Raw genomic sequence first — 12,859 nt, 5'->3', positions numbered from 1 at the left:
AGGATTACCCCAGGAACTGTGCACAACAGAAATCTCTCAGCAATAGCTCGACACAATGGGAACTGTTTGACCCAGCCAGTGGGAAGAATATATAAAAGAGAGACAATGACATCATGATGGTACCTCACTCTCCCTACAATACCACACCGGGAAACACCTGAGGAATATAGACTGAAGGGGCTCCCAGGCTGAGGGATTGCTAGCCTGTGTATGAAAACTTGGGAAAGCCAAGGCAGCCTGTGCCTTAAGAATCTGCCAGCCTGTTAACACTCAGGGTGAGAATTCGCTAATTTATAGCCTACCTATTTAGTATATTAAGTTTAAATTGCATTCTGTTTCTTTGCTAGGTAATCTGCTTTCCTCTGTTTGCTATCCCTTAAAATCTATTTTTGTAGTTAATAAACTCGTTTTTGTTTTGTCTAAAACCAGTGGGTGGAAATCATAACTGGGGGGCGGGGGCAGAAAGCTGTTGCACCTCTCTCTCCACATTGAGAAAGGAGGTGACTTTCATGAGCTTATGCCGTACAGTTTCCTGTGAAGTGCAAGATGGTATAATTTGGGGTTTACACTTCAGGGGTGGGGGGCTGCCTTAAGAACTGGAAGGTGCCTTAGCTGAGCCTTCCCATGCAGAGCTGATCTCAGCACCTGTGTGTGCAGCTGCAGCTGGGTGTGTCCTTATGTGTGCTGGTGAAAGTGTGAGACCAGAAGCGTGTCTGCAGCTTGTCATAGCATTACAGCATGAGTGGGAGTCCAGGCTGGTGGGTCAGGGGACTCAGTGGTACCCCAGTTCCAGGCAGCACCCTGAGGAGGAGAACCCAAACCCCCTAATAGCTCAGAAACCAAAGGCAAATAAAAAAGAACCCCACATTCATTATTTTTAAAAACCCTCATTATTTTTACACCAATCTCAAGATTTTTTTGGACCTGACTCACAAGATTTGAATACCCGGGGATGGCAAGACTGTATCCAGATCTGAATTTTGCAGTGTGAGGCAGGGCCATTGCTTCCCGTTTCTTCCAAGAACCCAAGACGGTTGGGTACCATAAAGTGAAGAACCAGCTTCTCTACTGTGGAACAAGCACTGTACATTTTACGGTTTAAAAATGCCTTATTGGCCAGGTTACTTACTTCCGCATTCCCTTCATTAAGTCTCGTGTATACATTTCATAGCACATTCAGACATTGTCACGTCACGGCCACAAAAGGAGCCCTGGAATTTTGACAGGGTGTGATGTTATGAGTGTAATATAATATCTCATTGACAGGGCCAGAAAGAGTTAATTAACTCACAGACTGACCTAACACATGGCTGAACTGTAAAGACTGGTTAGGAAGATATGTAAATGAATAGAGCTTTGAAATGCAAGTCTGTATTGTTAGAGGTAGAAGAGTAGATATTTGCTCAGGTCTTGTGATGTAAGCGAACAAGTCTTGTCTATTACTCTAGCTTTGATTCAAAGATCACCAAGGAAGTATTAGTATTTAGGATGACACTTGAGGGAAATAGTATTATTGTCTATATGTCTCTTTGAAGGTTGTGGTAACCTGTACCTGAACTGTTTAATGGATAAATTACCCTGTGCTAATTGCCAGGATGTTTGGAAGAATGAGACTTAAGCCTATTGTTTTCTTAGGCCAAAAGGCTGCTGGAAATGTATAAGAACCCTGGAACACGATCCTACTTCATCTCAGATCTGCTTTGGGTTTCAAGACAGGGAAACCTTAAGCCCGGAGGATTGAGATCCCCAGTCACTGACTGAAGTTACCCTGAATATGGACATTGGACACTAACCTATGGACTATATCTAAAAGGACTTTGGCAACTACCAGCTCATCTCTGCTATGTATCTGAACCTCAATAATTGAATTCAAGTCTGTCTGTATATTGATCTTTTAACCAACACTCTTTCCTTTTTTAATAAATGTTAGTTTAGTTAATAAGAATTGTCTATAAGCGTGTATTTTGGGTAAGATCTAAGTTAAAATTGGACCTGGGTGTGTGGCTGACCCTTTGGGGTTGGAAGAACCTTTTCTTTTATATGATGAGATAAGATTTTCAGTAATTATCATCATATGTTTGACGTGTGTCTGGATGGAGGCCTGAGGCTGGGTACTTTAAGGAAACTGCATTGTTTGGACTTCTGAGTAACCAGTGAGATACTACAGAAACTGTTTTCTGCTGGTTTGGTAAATCCAAGTATTAGAATATCCACCAGCATTTGGGGTTTATGTGCCCTGTTCTGTTTGCAGTTCACCCTGATTGAGTGACCTCAGCTGGCTCCCACAGGCAGCACTGTCACAGTGGCGTAGTCGGCAGGATCCTAACAGACAGAAATTTTCTGTTGTGAATGGATTCACTGACTTTCCTTTTGAAAGATGCAGTGTGGATCCCTTTGATAAGGTCTCCGATGGTATAAAAGCTGTTAAAAAAGTTAAGCAGCCCTATAACCTATTGGCTGTGTTTGGCCAACTTGTTGGGAAGACAATGGTGTTGGAACAGGAATGTCTCCATTCTAATTCTTTAAGTGAGCAGTCTGTGCTTCAGGGTCTGAGAACAGATTTGGTTACTGGTCTTTCAGAGCAGAACAATTTTATGGCTGAATGCTTAAGGATGCAGGGGAGAGCAAGCAAACTCTCACCCTCGGACCCTTTGGATTTGTGTAGTATCTCTGTAATACAGAGTCCAGCCTTAAAATTGGTAGCAGCTAAGAATTTAAAAACTAGTGTTTGTGTTGATGCGAATTACCTGCCTGGCTGGGAGAGGAAAGACTTGCTAATAGCTGTTAGCACAGAGAGCCCACCCAATCAACCAGTGAATTCTGTTAAGCAAGAGAAATCAAGGTTTAATCTTTCAGGAGAAGGAAAAAGAAGAAAACTTGATTTTGCAAAGGGAAGCCACAGGTTAACCCTAAAAGGCCCAAACCCCAGTGGTATTGAGCCAAAGGTGTGGCATGACAAAAATAATTGTAAATGGATACTTGCAATGGATTTGTTGTTATTGCCAATGGTAATTTTTGTAACTAATGTGTTGCTATTACCAGAAACTTTAAAAATGTACAATGTGACTAATCTTTTGGAAAATCCCTTGAACATGTTGGTAGTGATACATAAGAACACACCTTATGTTAAAGGGCCTGGTTATACTGATGTTTCACAGTTAATGCCTGTAAACAGTATTGGAACTTTTCACAGAAGAAAAGACATTCCAGACCTAATGTGCTGTGTAAGAAAGGGAAACTGAGTCACACTCACAGGCAGCACTGTCACACAGGGCACACTTGAAAAAAAATGGCTTTTGACACACCCCACTCCTGGCTTTCAAAACCCAAAGACACAAGGATGATGGACTCACCTTTCCATTGGGACTCGCTTTCTTAAATACTCTGCAAAACAAGGAAGGGAAAGATTTGTTAGCAACAAGAGAAGAGAGACTTTGAATCCAGGGCGAATTTCGTGGGTGCATGCAGCAGTACTGGCATAGCTAAACCAGGGTAGCCAAAACACAATATAGACAAGCCCAGGGCTTATTTACACAACTCTATATATGGACTTTGATATAATCTGTCTGTCTACCCCGTGTTTAACCCAGAGTCCCTAAAGTTTGCTCCAAACTCTGATCACCATTAGCTGATCTTTTAACTCCTTCTCCAAACTGGGTAAAACCCAGTGGAGTGCAGTCATCACTCAGGCAAGCTGCGCACTGAAATCAGGGGCAGCTGGGCCTGAGTCACGACTGCAAGTCTGTTTAAAGCCAGCAGTCTTCTCAAGGGTGGAGGCAGGAGCAGAGATTGAATTCTGGCAGCACATTTTGCAGCTAACACTCAGTATTTTGAGCTCAGCTAACTAACAGCAGGCAGCAAGGTCTAGCAGAATGGTGCCAGGCTAGGGCTGGGGACACTCACATTATATTGCCAGCTCTGTGTGACCCTGGGCATATTGCTCCCCTTGTGCCTCAGTTTCCCTATGTAAAAGGGTGGCCCCTTCTCTGGCAGACTCCAGCACCTAAAGGATGCCTGCCTCTATCCCCTTCAGTCACCCACGCAAAGGAACACTGTCTCTCAGTAGGAAATTCAAATCCTTTTATTCACAAAGGGCCACAGACCCCTCAAGAAAAAATCAGTTCCCCCCCAAAGGAAGACCCAGGCACAACACTGCAGTGCTTCACTGTATAGCCCTCTGCCCTGCTTCCTTTAGCTCCTCTGCCTGTGTCCTGCTCTCTACATCTCCTACCTGAGACTTCCAGGACAATGTCTCCCTGTGAACCTTTGCCTGCAGCCCACTCCCAGGTGAGTCCTACCCCTGCTCTGGGGGGAACCCCCTCCAGAGTCAATCCCTTGCTTCTAGGCCCAGTTTGCATTTACCATACTGGTTCTTCCCCTCATTCCCTGGGGCCCACTGCATGAGCCTTCCTGCAACATTCATTCAATCCCTCTCTGCTCAGTCTGTTTTCATACAGCTTTCCTGGTGCCTGCTCTCAACTCCAGCTGGGAGACAGCTGGCCAGTCACTGGACGCTGCTCCCTCTTAAAGCAGCCTGTCATCAGTGAGAGGGCCCCAATCTCAGTCAAGGCCTAGATAGGGTGACCAGATTTCATAGAAGATCAGGGTTGATAGGGAACCTCAAGAGATCATCTAGTCCAACCCCTGCTCAAAGCAGGACCAATCCCCAGACAGACTTTTACCCCAGTTCCCTAAATGGCCCCCTCAAGGATTGAACTCACAACCCTGGGTTTAGCAGGTTAATGCTCAAACCACTGAGCTATCCCTCCCCAGCAAGTGCATGCAGGATGCCATGTGGGGCTGTCCTGAGCCACCTGGCATTGCTGCTCACCTGAGACATCCCACACCTTGCACGGGGCTGTCCCAAGGCCACTTGGCTTTGCTGCTCACCTGAGCCGTGTGCCCTGGACTGACTGCTGAGCCCCACGGTGCCTGGCATTGGGGCTGTCCAGCTGAGCCCCATGCCACCCTGGGCTGACCACCCAAGCCCTGCGCTGCCTGGGACTGGGGTTGGGGCTGAATACCTGAGACCAGCGCTGCCCCGGGATGATTGCCCGAGGGATGATTGCTCGAGCCCGGCACCGCCCAGCACCTCGTGTCGCCACTGGCCTCCCCAAACATTCCTCCACGCCCCACTAAGGGGGCTCGACCCACTTGTTTTGCAAAACTGGACATTTGTTCCCTTTGCTCTTGCCAATGATCAGAGCAACTTGCAACTGGCAAGAACAAACAGGACAAAGGTCATTTTTGCCCCCCCCAAAAAGTCAGCATGTCCAGGACCAGGCTGAAAAAAGGGGACTGTCCCAGCAAAAATGAGATGTATGGTCCCCCTAGGCCTGTCACATTAGAAAACATTCTCTGCAAAGCTGATGCTCTGTGCTGAGGCTGATCCATTTGCTCTAGGGTTGCTAGAAACCAGGGGGCACTTAGGAAGGAAGTCTGGGTTGAGAGCTGCCTCCCTGGTGGATACATTAGCATCATGCAGCTGAGGAAGGTGAAAATCCCTCGGCAGAGGCAGCCGTGCTAGGGGCTTATCATCACCTGACTGCTAGTGACAGACTGCCAGGTGCTTGGCAATGGACCCCGTGTCGCCGCTGCACGTCCAGATCGTGGCTGCCATAAGAAAGTCAAACACTGGGGGTTTCTTTAAGGAGGCTGGTGAAGTGATAATTGTGCCGAGCTGGCAGAGAGGATCTGCTACTGCAGCTCGGGAATAATTCACTGCGTCCTCCCGAATGGGACTGCTGGAGGAAACACCGCCTGAGAGCTTCTGGCTGGCTAGACTCATCACCAAGGGACCCCAATGCCTCACAAGGAGTAACCACAGAGCAGCTCTGCCATGGTCACCCAGTCCATGGATAGAGGTAGGGTAAAATTACCTAGGACCCCCATGGCACCCACTGCATAGAATATCCACACCTAGACAGATGGGAAAGGAATCTGGTGTCTCTTGAATCTGTCCGAGTTCTCTGAGCACAGGGAATCAAGGAGATTAGTTATGGCTGATATAACTTATTTGGACGCTGAAGAAGCCTTTCGAAAGTCCCTCACGAGAGGCTATTAGGGAAATGAACAGGCCGAGAGGTGAAGTGTCATCCTGGATTCACAAGAGGCTAAGAGACAGGAAACAAAGATCTGGGGCCAAATGGTCAGTTTTCCACATGGCTAAAGGAAGCAGCTGCCACAAGGCTCCATGTGAGGGCTGGGGTTTAGCGGAATTATTCATGCTTTGGAAGAGGGAGAGAGCGGGGATAGGGGACGTGTGCAGATGACACAAAGTCATGAAGGTTCATCAGGGCTAGAGAAGACAGAGAGGACCGTCGGAGGGACCTAGCAGAGGTAGGGGGATGGGCACCACGATGACAGTGCCGGCAAATGCAAAGTGAGGTGCCTTGGGAGGAACAATTTGGGATTGTGGCACACGTCACTGGGATCTGACATAACCGTAATCACCTGGGGGACAAACCCAGAGGGCCCAGTGAGACCCTCTATCCATCCGTGCTACGCTACCTATGTGCCAGGGTGAGTTCTGGTCACCCTAGCTCCAAAAAGACGGAGCAGAAAGACAGGGGGCAGCTTGTGAGAAGAATTAGAGGCCTGGCGAGAAACCCACAGCTGGAGAGACCGAAAAGACTGGCACTGTGTAGTGAGAAGCCGAAGGAGGGGAGGCGTACTAAGGTGTAGGACACACACTGACTGGTGCAGAGAAGGGTAATCGGCTGCTCCTATTTGCCCTTTCATAATGCAAGAGTAACCCATGTGTGAGTTTGTTACAAGGCACCGTCTGTGCCTGATCCACAGAGGACAGAAATTGTGACAGCCCGTAACTGGGGAACCTCAGCTCTGGAGGTGCCTGATTCGATGTCTAGGGTGTCAGCCCAGGAACCAGCCACTGCACAGGCACCAGCAGACGTTAACACAGATCAATAACTATTCGCTGCCCACTGTGGGGATTCGGACTCTTGCACCTTGCGCAGCAGTATGTGGTGCTGGCCACGCTCTGAGCCAGGCTGCTGGGTTCGGTGGGGCATTGGTCTGATCCAGCCTGGCAGCTCTTAGGAGCTGAGACCATCTGCCAGAACTTCCACGGGCTGTTCCAGAGTATAGCTCGTGGGCTCTTAACATGATTCATTGTCTGGAACAGCACGCTGGGTTCCCAGTCAGGGACCAGGACCCCGTCGGTGCCGTACGGATTATCCCAAAGTGTTTACTCTCCAAGTAATCTCCGTAACAATGGGTAAACAGGCCAAGGCATGTACAGGGTCCCTGCTCCCGCGGCCTTCCTGCCTTGGGCTAGGCAGGGCTTGCGATTTGCTCTTTCATCTCCATTGGATCCAATATCCCCAGACCGTTTTAACAGAAGCCGGGCTGAAAAGACCAGGTCAGCCAGTCCAAGACGGGATCTCTGTGTTAGAAAAACATCTGCCCTTTACAAAGGCTATTCCAATGCTACTAACACCGGCGGGCACTCACAGCACTGCGGGAACTTTGGCTGAGATTCTGAAGGGGCCAGAAGGATTTAGGCACCCACTTGAATTCAATGGGAGTTGGCCGCCTCATAGACTCATAGACTTTAGGGTCAGAAGGGACCAATATGATCATCTAGTCTGACCTCCTGCACAATGCAGGCCACAGAATCCTACCCATCCACTTCTATAACAAACCCCTAACCTATGTCTGAGTTACTGAAGTCTTCAAATTGTGGTTTGAAGACCTCAAGCTGCAGAGAATCCACCAGCAAGTGACCCATGCCCCACGCTGCAGAGGAAGGCGAAAAACCTCCAGGGCCTCTGCCAATCTGCCCCGGAGGAAAATTCCTTCCCGACCCCAAATATGGCAATCAGCTAAACCCTGAGCATGTGGGCAAGACCCACCAGCCAGCACTCAGGAAAGAATTCTCTGCAGTAACTCAGATCCCATCCCATCTAACATCCCATCACAGACCACTGGGCATACTTACCTGATGATAGTCAAAGATCAATTGCCAAAATTAAGCTATCCCATCATACCATCCCTTCCATAAACTTATCAAGCTTAGTCTTAAAGTCAGATATGTCTTTTACCCCCACTACTCCCCTTGGAAAGCAGTTCCAGAACTTCACTCCTCTAATGGTTAGAAACCTTCATCTAATTTCAAGTCTAAACTTCCTAGTGTCCAGTTTATACCCATTTGTTCTTGTGTCTACATTGGTACTAAGCTTAAATAATTCCTCTCCCTCCCTAATACTAATCCCTCTGATATATTTATAAAGAGCAAGCATATCCCCCCTCAACCTTCTTTTGGTTAGGCTAAACAAGCCAAGCTCTTTGAGTTTCCTTTCATAAGACAGGTTTTCCATTCCTCGGATCATCCTAGTAGCCCGTCTCTGAACCTGTTCCAGTTTGAATTCATTCTTCTTAAACATGAGAGACCAGAACTGCACACCGTATTCCAGATGAGGTCTCACCAGTGCCTTATATAACGGTACTAACACCTCCTTATCTTTGCTGGAAATACCTCACCTGATGCATCCTAAAACTGCATTAGCTTTTTTAACGGCCATATCACATTGGCGGCTCATAGTCCTCCTGGGATCAACCAATACTCCAAGGTCCTTCTCCTCCTCTGTTACTTCCAACTGATGTGTCCCCAATTTATAACTAAAATTCTTATTATTAATCCCTAAATGCATGACCTTGCACTTTTCACTATTAAATTTCATCCTATTACTCCAGTTTACAAGGTCATCCAGATCTTCCTGTATGATATCCCTTCCAGGGGGTTCCACGGGTGCCACAGAGGTGGGGAATGAACTGAAAAGCCCAGGGTCCATGCCAAGTCACCTCCCATTGGAATAAGACCTCGTTTGCTCTTGGCCCACCACAGTTGATGGGATGCAGCCCTATGTCCCCTGTTCTAAAGGGGAGGTTGTCACATTAATCAGGACACTCTCTGGTAGACTGCCTTTCCTTGTCTCACACTCGACACAACACGACCAGTACACAGCACAATACATAGCCTCTGAGCTTGCGGGTCACCTTTGTGTGTCAATTTCACCAACTCTCCCTCCCCTTTCAGAGGCCACCTGTCAACCCTGGGCAGCTCTCGCCCACCTAATCCACCCTTCCGAAAAGGTTCATAGACTCAGCCACTGGGAGGCAGCGTGGTTCAGTGTGGTGGGCTCTGGCCTGGGAGTCAGGGACCTGGGTTTTAGTCCCAGCTCTGCTACTGGGTGAGCATGGGCAAGCCACTTCCTGCCTCAGTTTCCCCTCCCACCCTTTGTGTTGGCTTGTCTCTTTGTGTTTATGCAGCACCCAGCATAATGGAGATCCCGGCTGTGTCAGGACCAATGTTGTAATGCTAATAAACACCCACAGCAGGGGAGAGAGAAGCTGACAAGCCAAAACCCAAATTGAGTCTTGCTTTATTGACTCAGCAGCAGCTAAATGCTTTGCGTTGAAGCTTTTCCCGGCTCTAAGAAGTGTCAACATCTTTGCCACCCCAGGCTCCCCTGCCCAATGTTATGTCTTCAGCTCTTGTTCTCCCAAATCGGCTGCGTGCCTTCCCGACTGAAGCCAGATTCCCCTCGGATGTTGGGGGTTATTGTTTGCACACTATGCAGTTGGAGAGACGGTCTTTGTGCTTCTGTTCCGCTCCACATTCGCTGCGCAGCAGCAGCAGCTTCACAGTTGCTCAGAGAATCGCGGCATAATTGGAATGATATTTCCCTTCCCTTTAACATCCCTCCCAGCTGCTCTGGCTCCTTGTCATTTCAAAGGCAGTGCCTGCACTCTCCATTTCACTGCTGGAGGGTGGCATCTTCTCCTCCATCCTAAGGCAAAGGGTCTGTGCCAGAGACAGTGTAGCCGAGTGGTCAGAACATAGGAGCAGGGCTCGGGATGCCTGGGTTCTAGTCCTGGCTCTGATGCACTCTGTGACTGCACATCACTTGGTCTCTCCATGCTTCAGGTTCCCCCAGCGATGAAGGGATGTACTAGCCGCTCGCAGGGAGACTGGGAAGCTTAGTTCATTAACACTTCCAGAGCTCTGTGATCCTGGGGGGAAAGGCACCCCGGGAAGCTCAGAGCGATTGAAAAAGAGAGAGGTTCTCCACCCAGGCTGTGTGGTATCAGCCCCTCAGCCAAGCTGTTTCCTTTCTCAAAGCGAGCGCTGGCCGGTTTATGGCACGGTGTATCCTCTGGGCTTCGAGGGCAAAGGCAGCAGCCTGTGGGTGTGAAGCGGCGAGAGGGAGCAGCAGGAGGGTCAGAGCTCACTGCTGTGGCCCAGCGACAGCTGCGAGAAAGGCGGGTGGGGACCCTGGGGATGCACCTCTGGCTCCCTGTGCTTTCTGGCCAATCTGCCAGACTCCTTCGGCCAGGAGAGCGGCGGGCGGCGTGGCGGATAACCAGTGAGATGCCAGCACCTCTGCTCCCAGCTCAGTGGGGGTATTTCTACAGTCGGGTCCCAGGGAGGCAGAGAGCTCGCTATGCACACGCAGGGAAGTGAAGCAGGCAGGCACATACTGGGAAATGAAGCACGCACACAGGGGAACCCGAACACAGAGTCGCTGCCACAGGGAAAACCAAAGGTCATATAGAGGCACTACACAGACACACCCAGAAAGATGCATGTCCACCTGAGCACCAAAAACACAGCTGCACGTGCCCACAAACACACAGAGATAGCCCACCCCACCCCCTGTACAGCCTTGCTTTGCTCAGTCATAGCATCATAGAAGATTAGGGTTGGAAGGGACCTCAGGAGGTATCTAGTCCAAGCTCCTGCTCAAAGCAGGACCAACCCCAACTAAATCATCCCAGCCAGGGCTTTGTCAAGCAGGGCCTTGAAAACCTCTAAGGAAGGAGATTCCACCACACTCTAGGGAACCCATTCCAGTGCTTCACCACCCTCCTAGTGAAATAGTGTTTCCTAATATCCAACCTAGATCTCCCTCACTGCAACTTGAGACCATTGCTTCTTGTTCTGTCATCTGCCACCACTGAGACCAGCCGAGCCCCATCCTTTTTGGAACCCCCTTCAGGTAGTTGAAAGCAGCTATCAAACCCACCCTCATTCTTCTCTTCTGCAGACTAAACAATCCCAGTTCCCTCAGCCTCTCCTCAGAAGTCATGTGCCCCAACCCCCAATCATTTGCAGTCTTCCCCACTCTCACGCCCCAGCTCGGTGTCATGTCCTGAGGCCAGCGAAGCATTTCCAGCTCCTCCTTGGCGTGCCGAACCCAGAGCTGGTGGCGCCCCTCTCCTTCGTAGCGACTGACCCAGTTTGCTGCGTCACTAGCAATTAGCTACACAGCTCCTTCCCCGGAGAGAGCATGGAGTGTGCTGCAGTAGGGACTGTCTGTGTGGGGGATGGGAGAGCCGGGAATGTCTTTAGGTGAGGGACAGCACCAAAGCCTGTAACCTGAGCCAGGCTGGGGGGGAGGGGTCAGCACCTTTGCCCAGGAAGCCGGACAAAAGGAAGGGGCCGGCTGGAGGGAGTTAGTTCAGTTTCGGTTTTGGGCTGGGTGATTGGAATTCAGGGAATCCCAAGCTGGGGACTAAGCTTCCTGAACCCCCAGAAGGACCAGATTGAGGGGTCCTGGTTGTGCCTACAAGCTCTGCTGTAACCTGCATTCCTGTTGTCCAATAAACCTTTTGTTGTACTGGCTGGCTAAGAGTCACTGTGAGTCCCAGGAAGAGGGGTGCAGGACCTGACTCCCCCACATTCCATGACATGGAGCTACCACCAGGCCATTGTACACCACATGCGCCCGCTTGCCAGCATTCCCTACGGACCAGCAAGCAGCCTGAGCTCCCGTCACCTTCGCAGGAAGCACCCAGCTCCTATTAACCTCTGGCTGCTGCAGCCACTGACTGTCACCATCTCTGTTTTGCTCCCTGTTGTAACGCTCTCCGAACCACTGAACTACCCTAATCCATGCCCATCAATCCAGGGCACAGTGTGACCGTCTCCATTTTGTCCCACAAAGTGCCATGCAGATCACACTGAAAGTCACGGCCCAGAAGCTTTACAATCCCACCTGCCTGGGTGAATTCCAGGGGGACACACCGAGTCCATGCACAGTAAGAACCAACAGGCAGGACAAGCTGGTGTGTACAACAACCAGGTCCAGAGACAGTACTGAAAAATACAGCCCGTGTATGCCATGTTCCCCTCTAGCGGCTAGTCTGCACAGAAGATAACAGCCACCTACTGCTGCCAGCGAATGGAGTTACTTCTTTAAGTTCAGGTAACAGTGTGGTGTGCGCTGGGGATTTAAATGGCTCTGAAATGCAGCCTGAGCCTACATGAAAAGGCAGTTCCCAGCACAACGCAGCGAAGTTTGCACTCTGCAGCACCCAGGGACTGATGGGCTCTGACCAGGAGCACTGCAGGAATGGGCCCGTGGGGACTAACGAGGGAGCTGGTCAGAGATGACCCAGTTCTGTAGAACTTTAATTAGCAGCTCTGATTCCATTAGCACCTGCCCCGGCCTACCCATTATTCATCTCAAACTGGCCCCCAGCGTGTTTTACTGCCCACCCCAGGCAAAGGAGATGAAAACGCATTCCGTTTTCCTGGCAAGGCTCATATTTTAGTCATGCCTCCATGAATTTTTCATTGCCACCCTCCTCCTTTCCCCCCTCCCCCCTTCGGGAAGCTAGGACGGATTTCAATTGGGCGTTATGTGGCCTCGACAGAAATCAAGAAGCGGCAGAGGGAGCGTGCCTGCCTCGCGGCTCTGGCCCGGGGAACGGACAGGAAAGGAAGCCGAGCCTGCTGCAAGGGCGTCTGCAGCGCTGGTTCCCAGGGGAACATGGGGCGCTGATGTTGTAATGGAAGCTCTAGCTGTCTTCTACCATTTCCTGTCTACAGGCC

At 49.9% G+C, this 12,859-nt stretch overlaps 1 protein-coding gene across 1 annotated transcript in view; it reads right to left on the bottom strand.

Annotated features, from left to right (window-relative positions):
- Positions 1-12,859, bottom strand: part of LOC115648244 (beta-arrestin-1-like) — a 148,955-nt gene that overhangs the window by 42,184 nt on the left and 93,912 nt on the right. Inside the window, exon 3 of the mRNA XM_030555559.1 lies at positions 3,354-3,384. Coding sequence (XP_030411419.1) covers positions 3,354-3,384 — 31 coding nt within the window. The remainder of the gene's footprint in view (positions 1-3,353; positions 3,385-12,859) is intronic.

Source organism: Gopherus evgoodei, chromosome 1 (genome assembly GCF_007399415.2).
Source record: "Gopherus evgoodei ecotype Sinaloan lineage chromosome 1, rGopEvg1_v1.p, whole genome shotgun sequence".
NCBI lineage: Eukaryota > Metazoa > Chordata > Testudines > Testudinidae > Gopherus > Gopherus evgoodei.
This window is presented reverse-complemented; position numbering and strand designations above follow the sequence as displayed.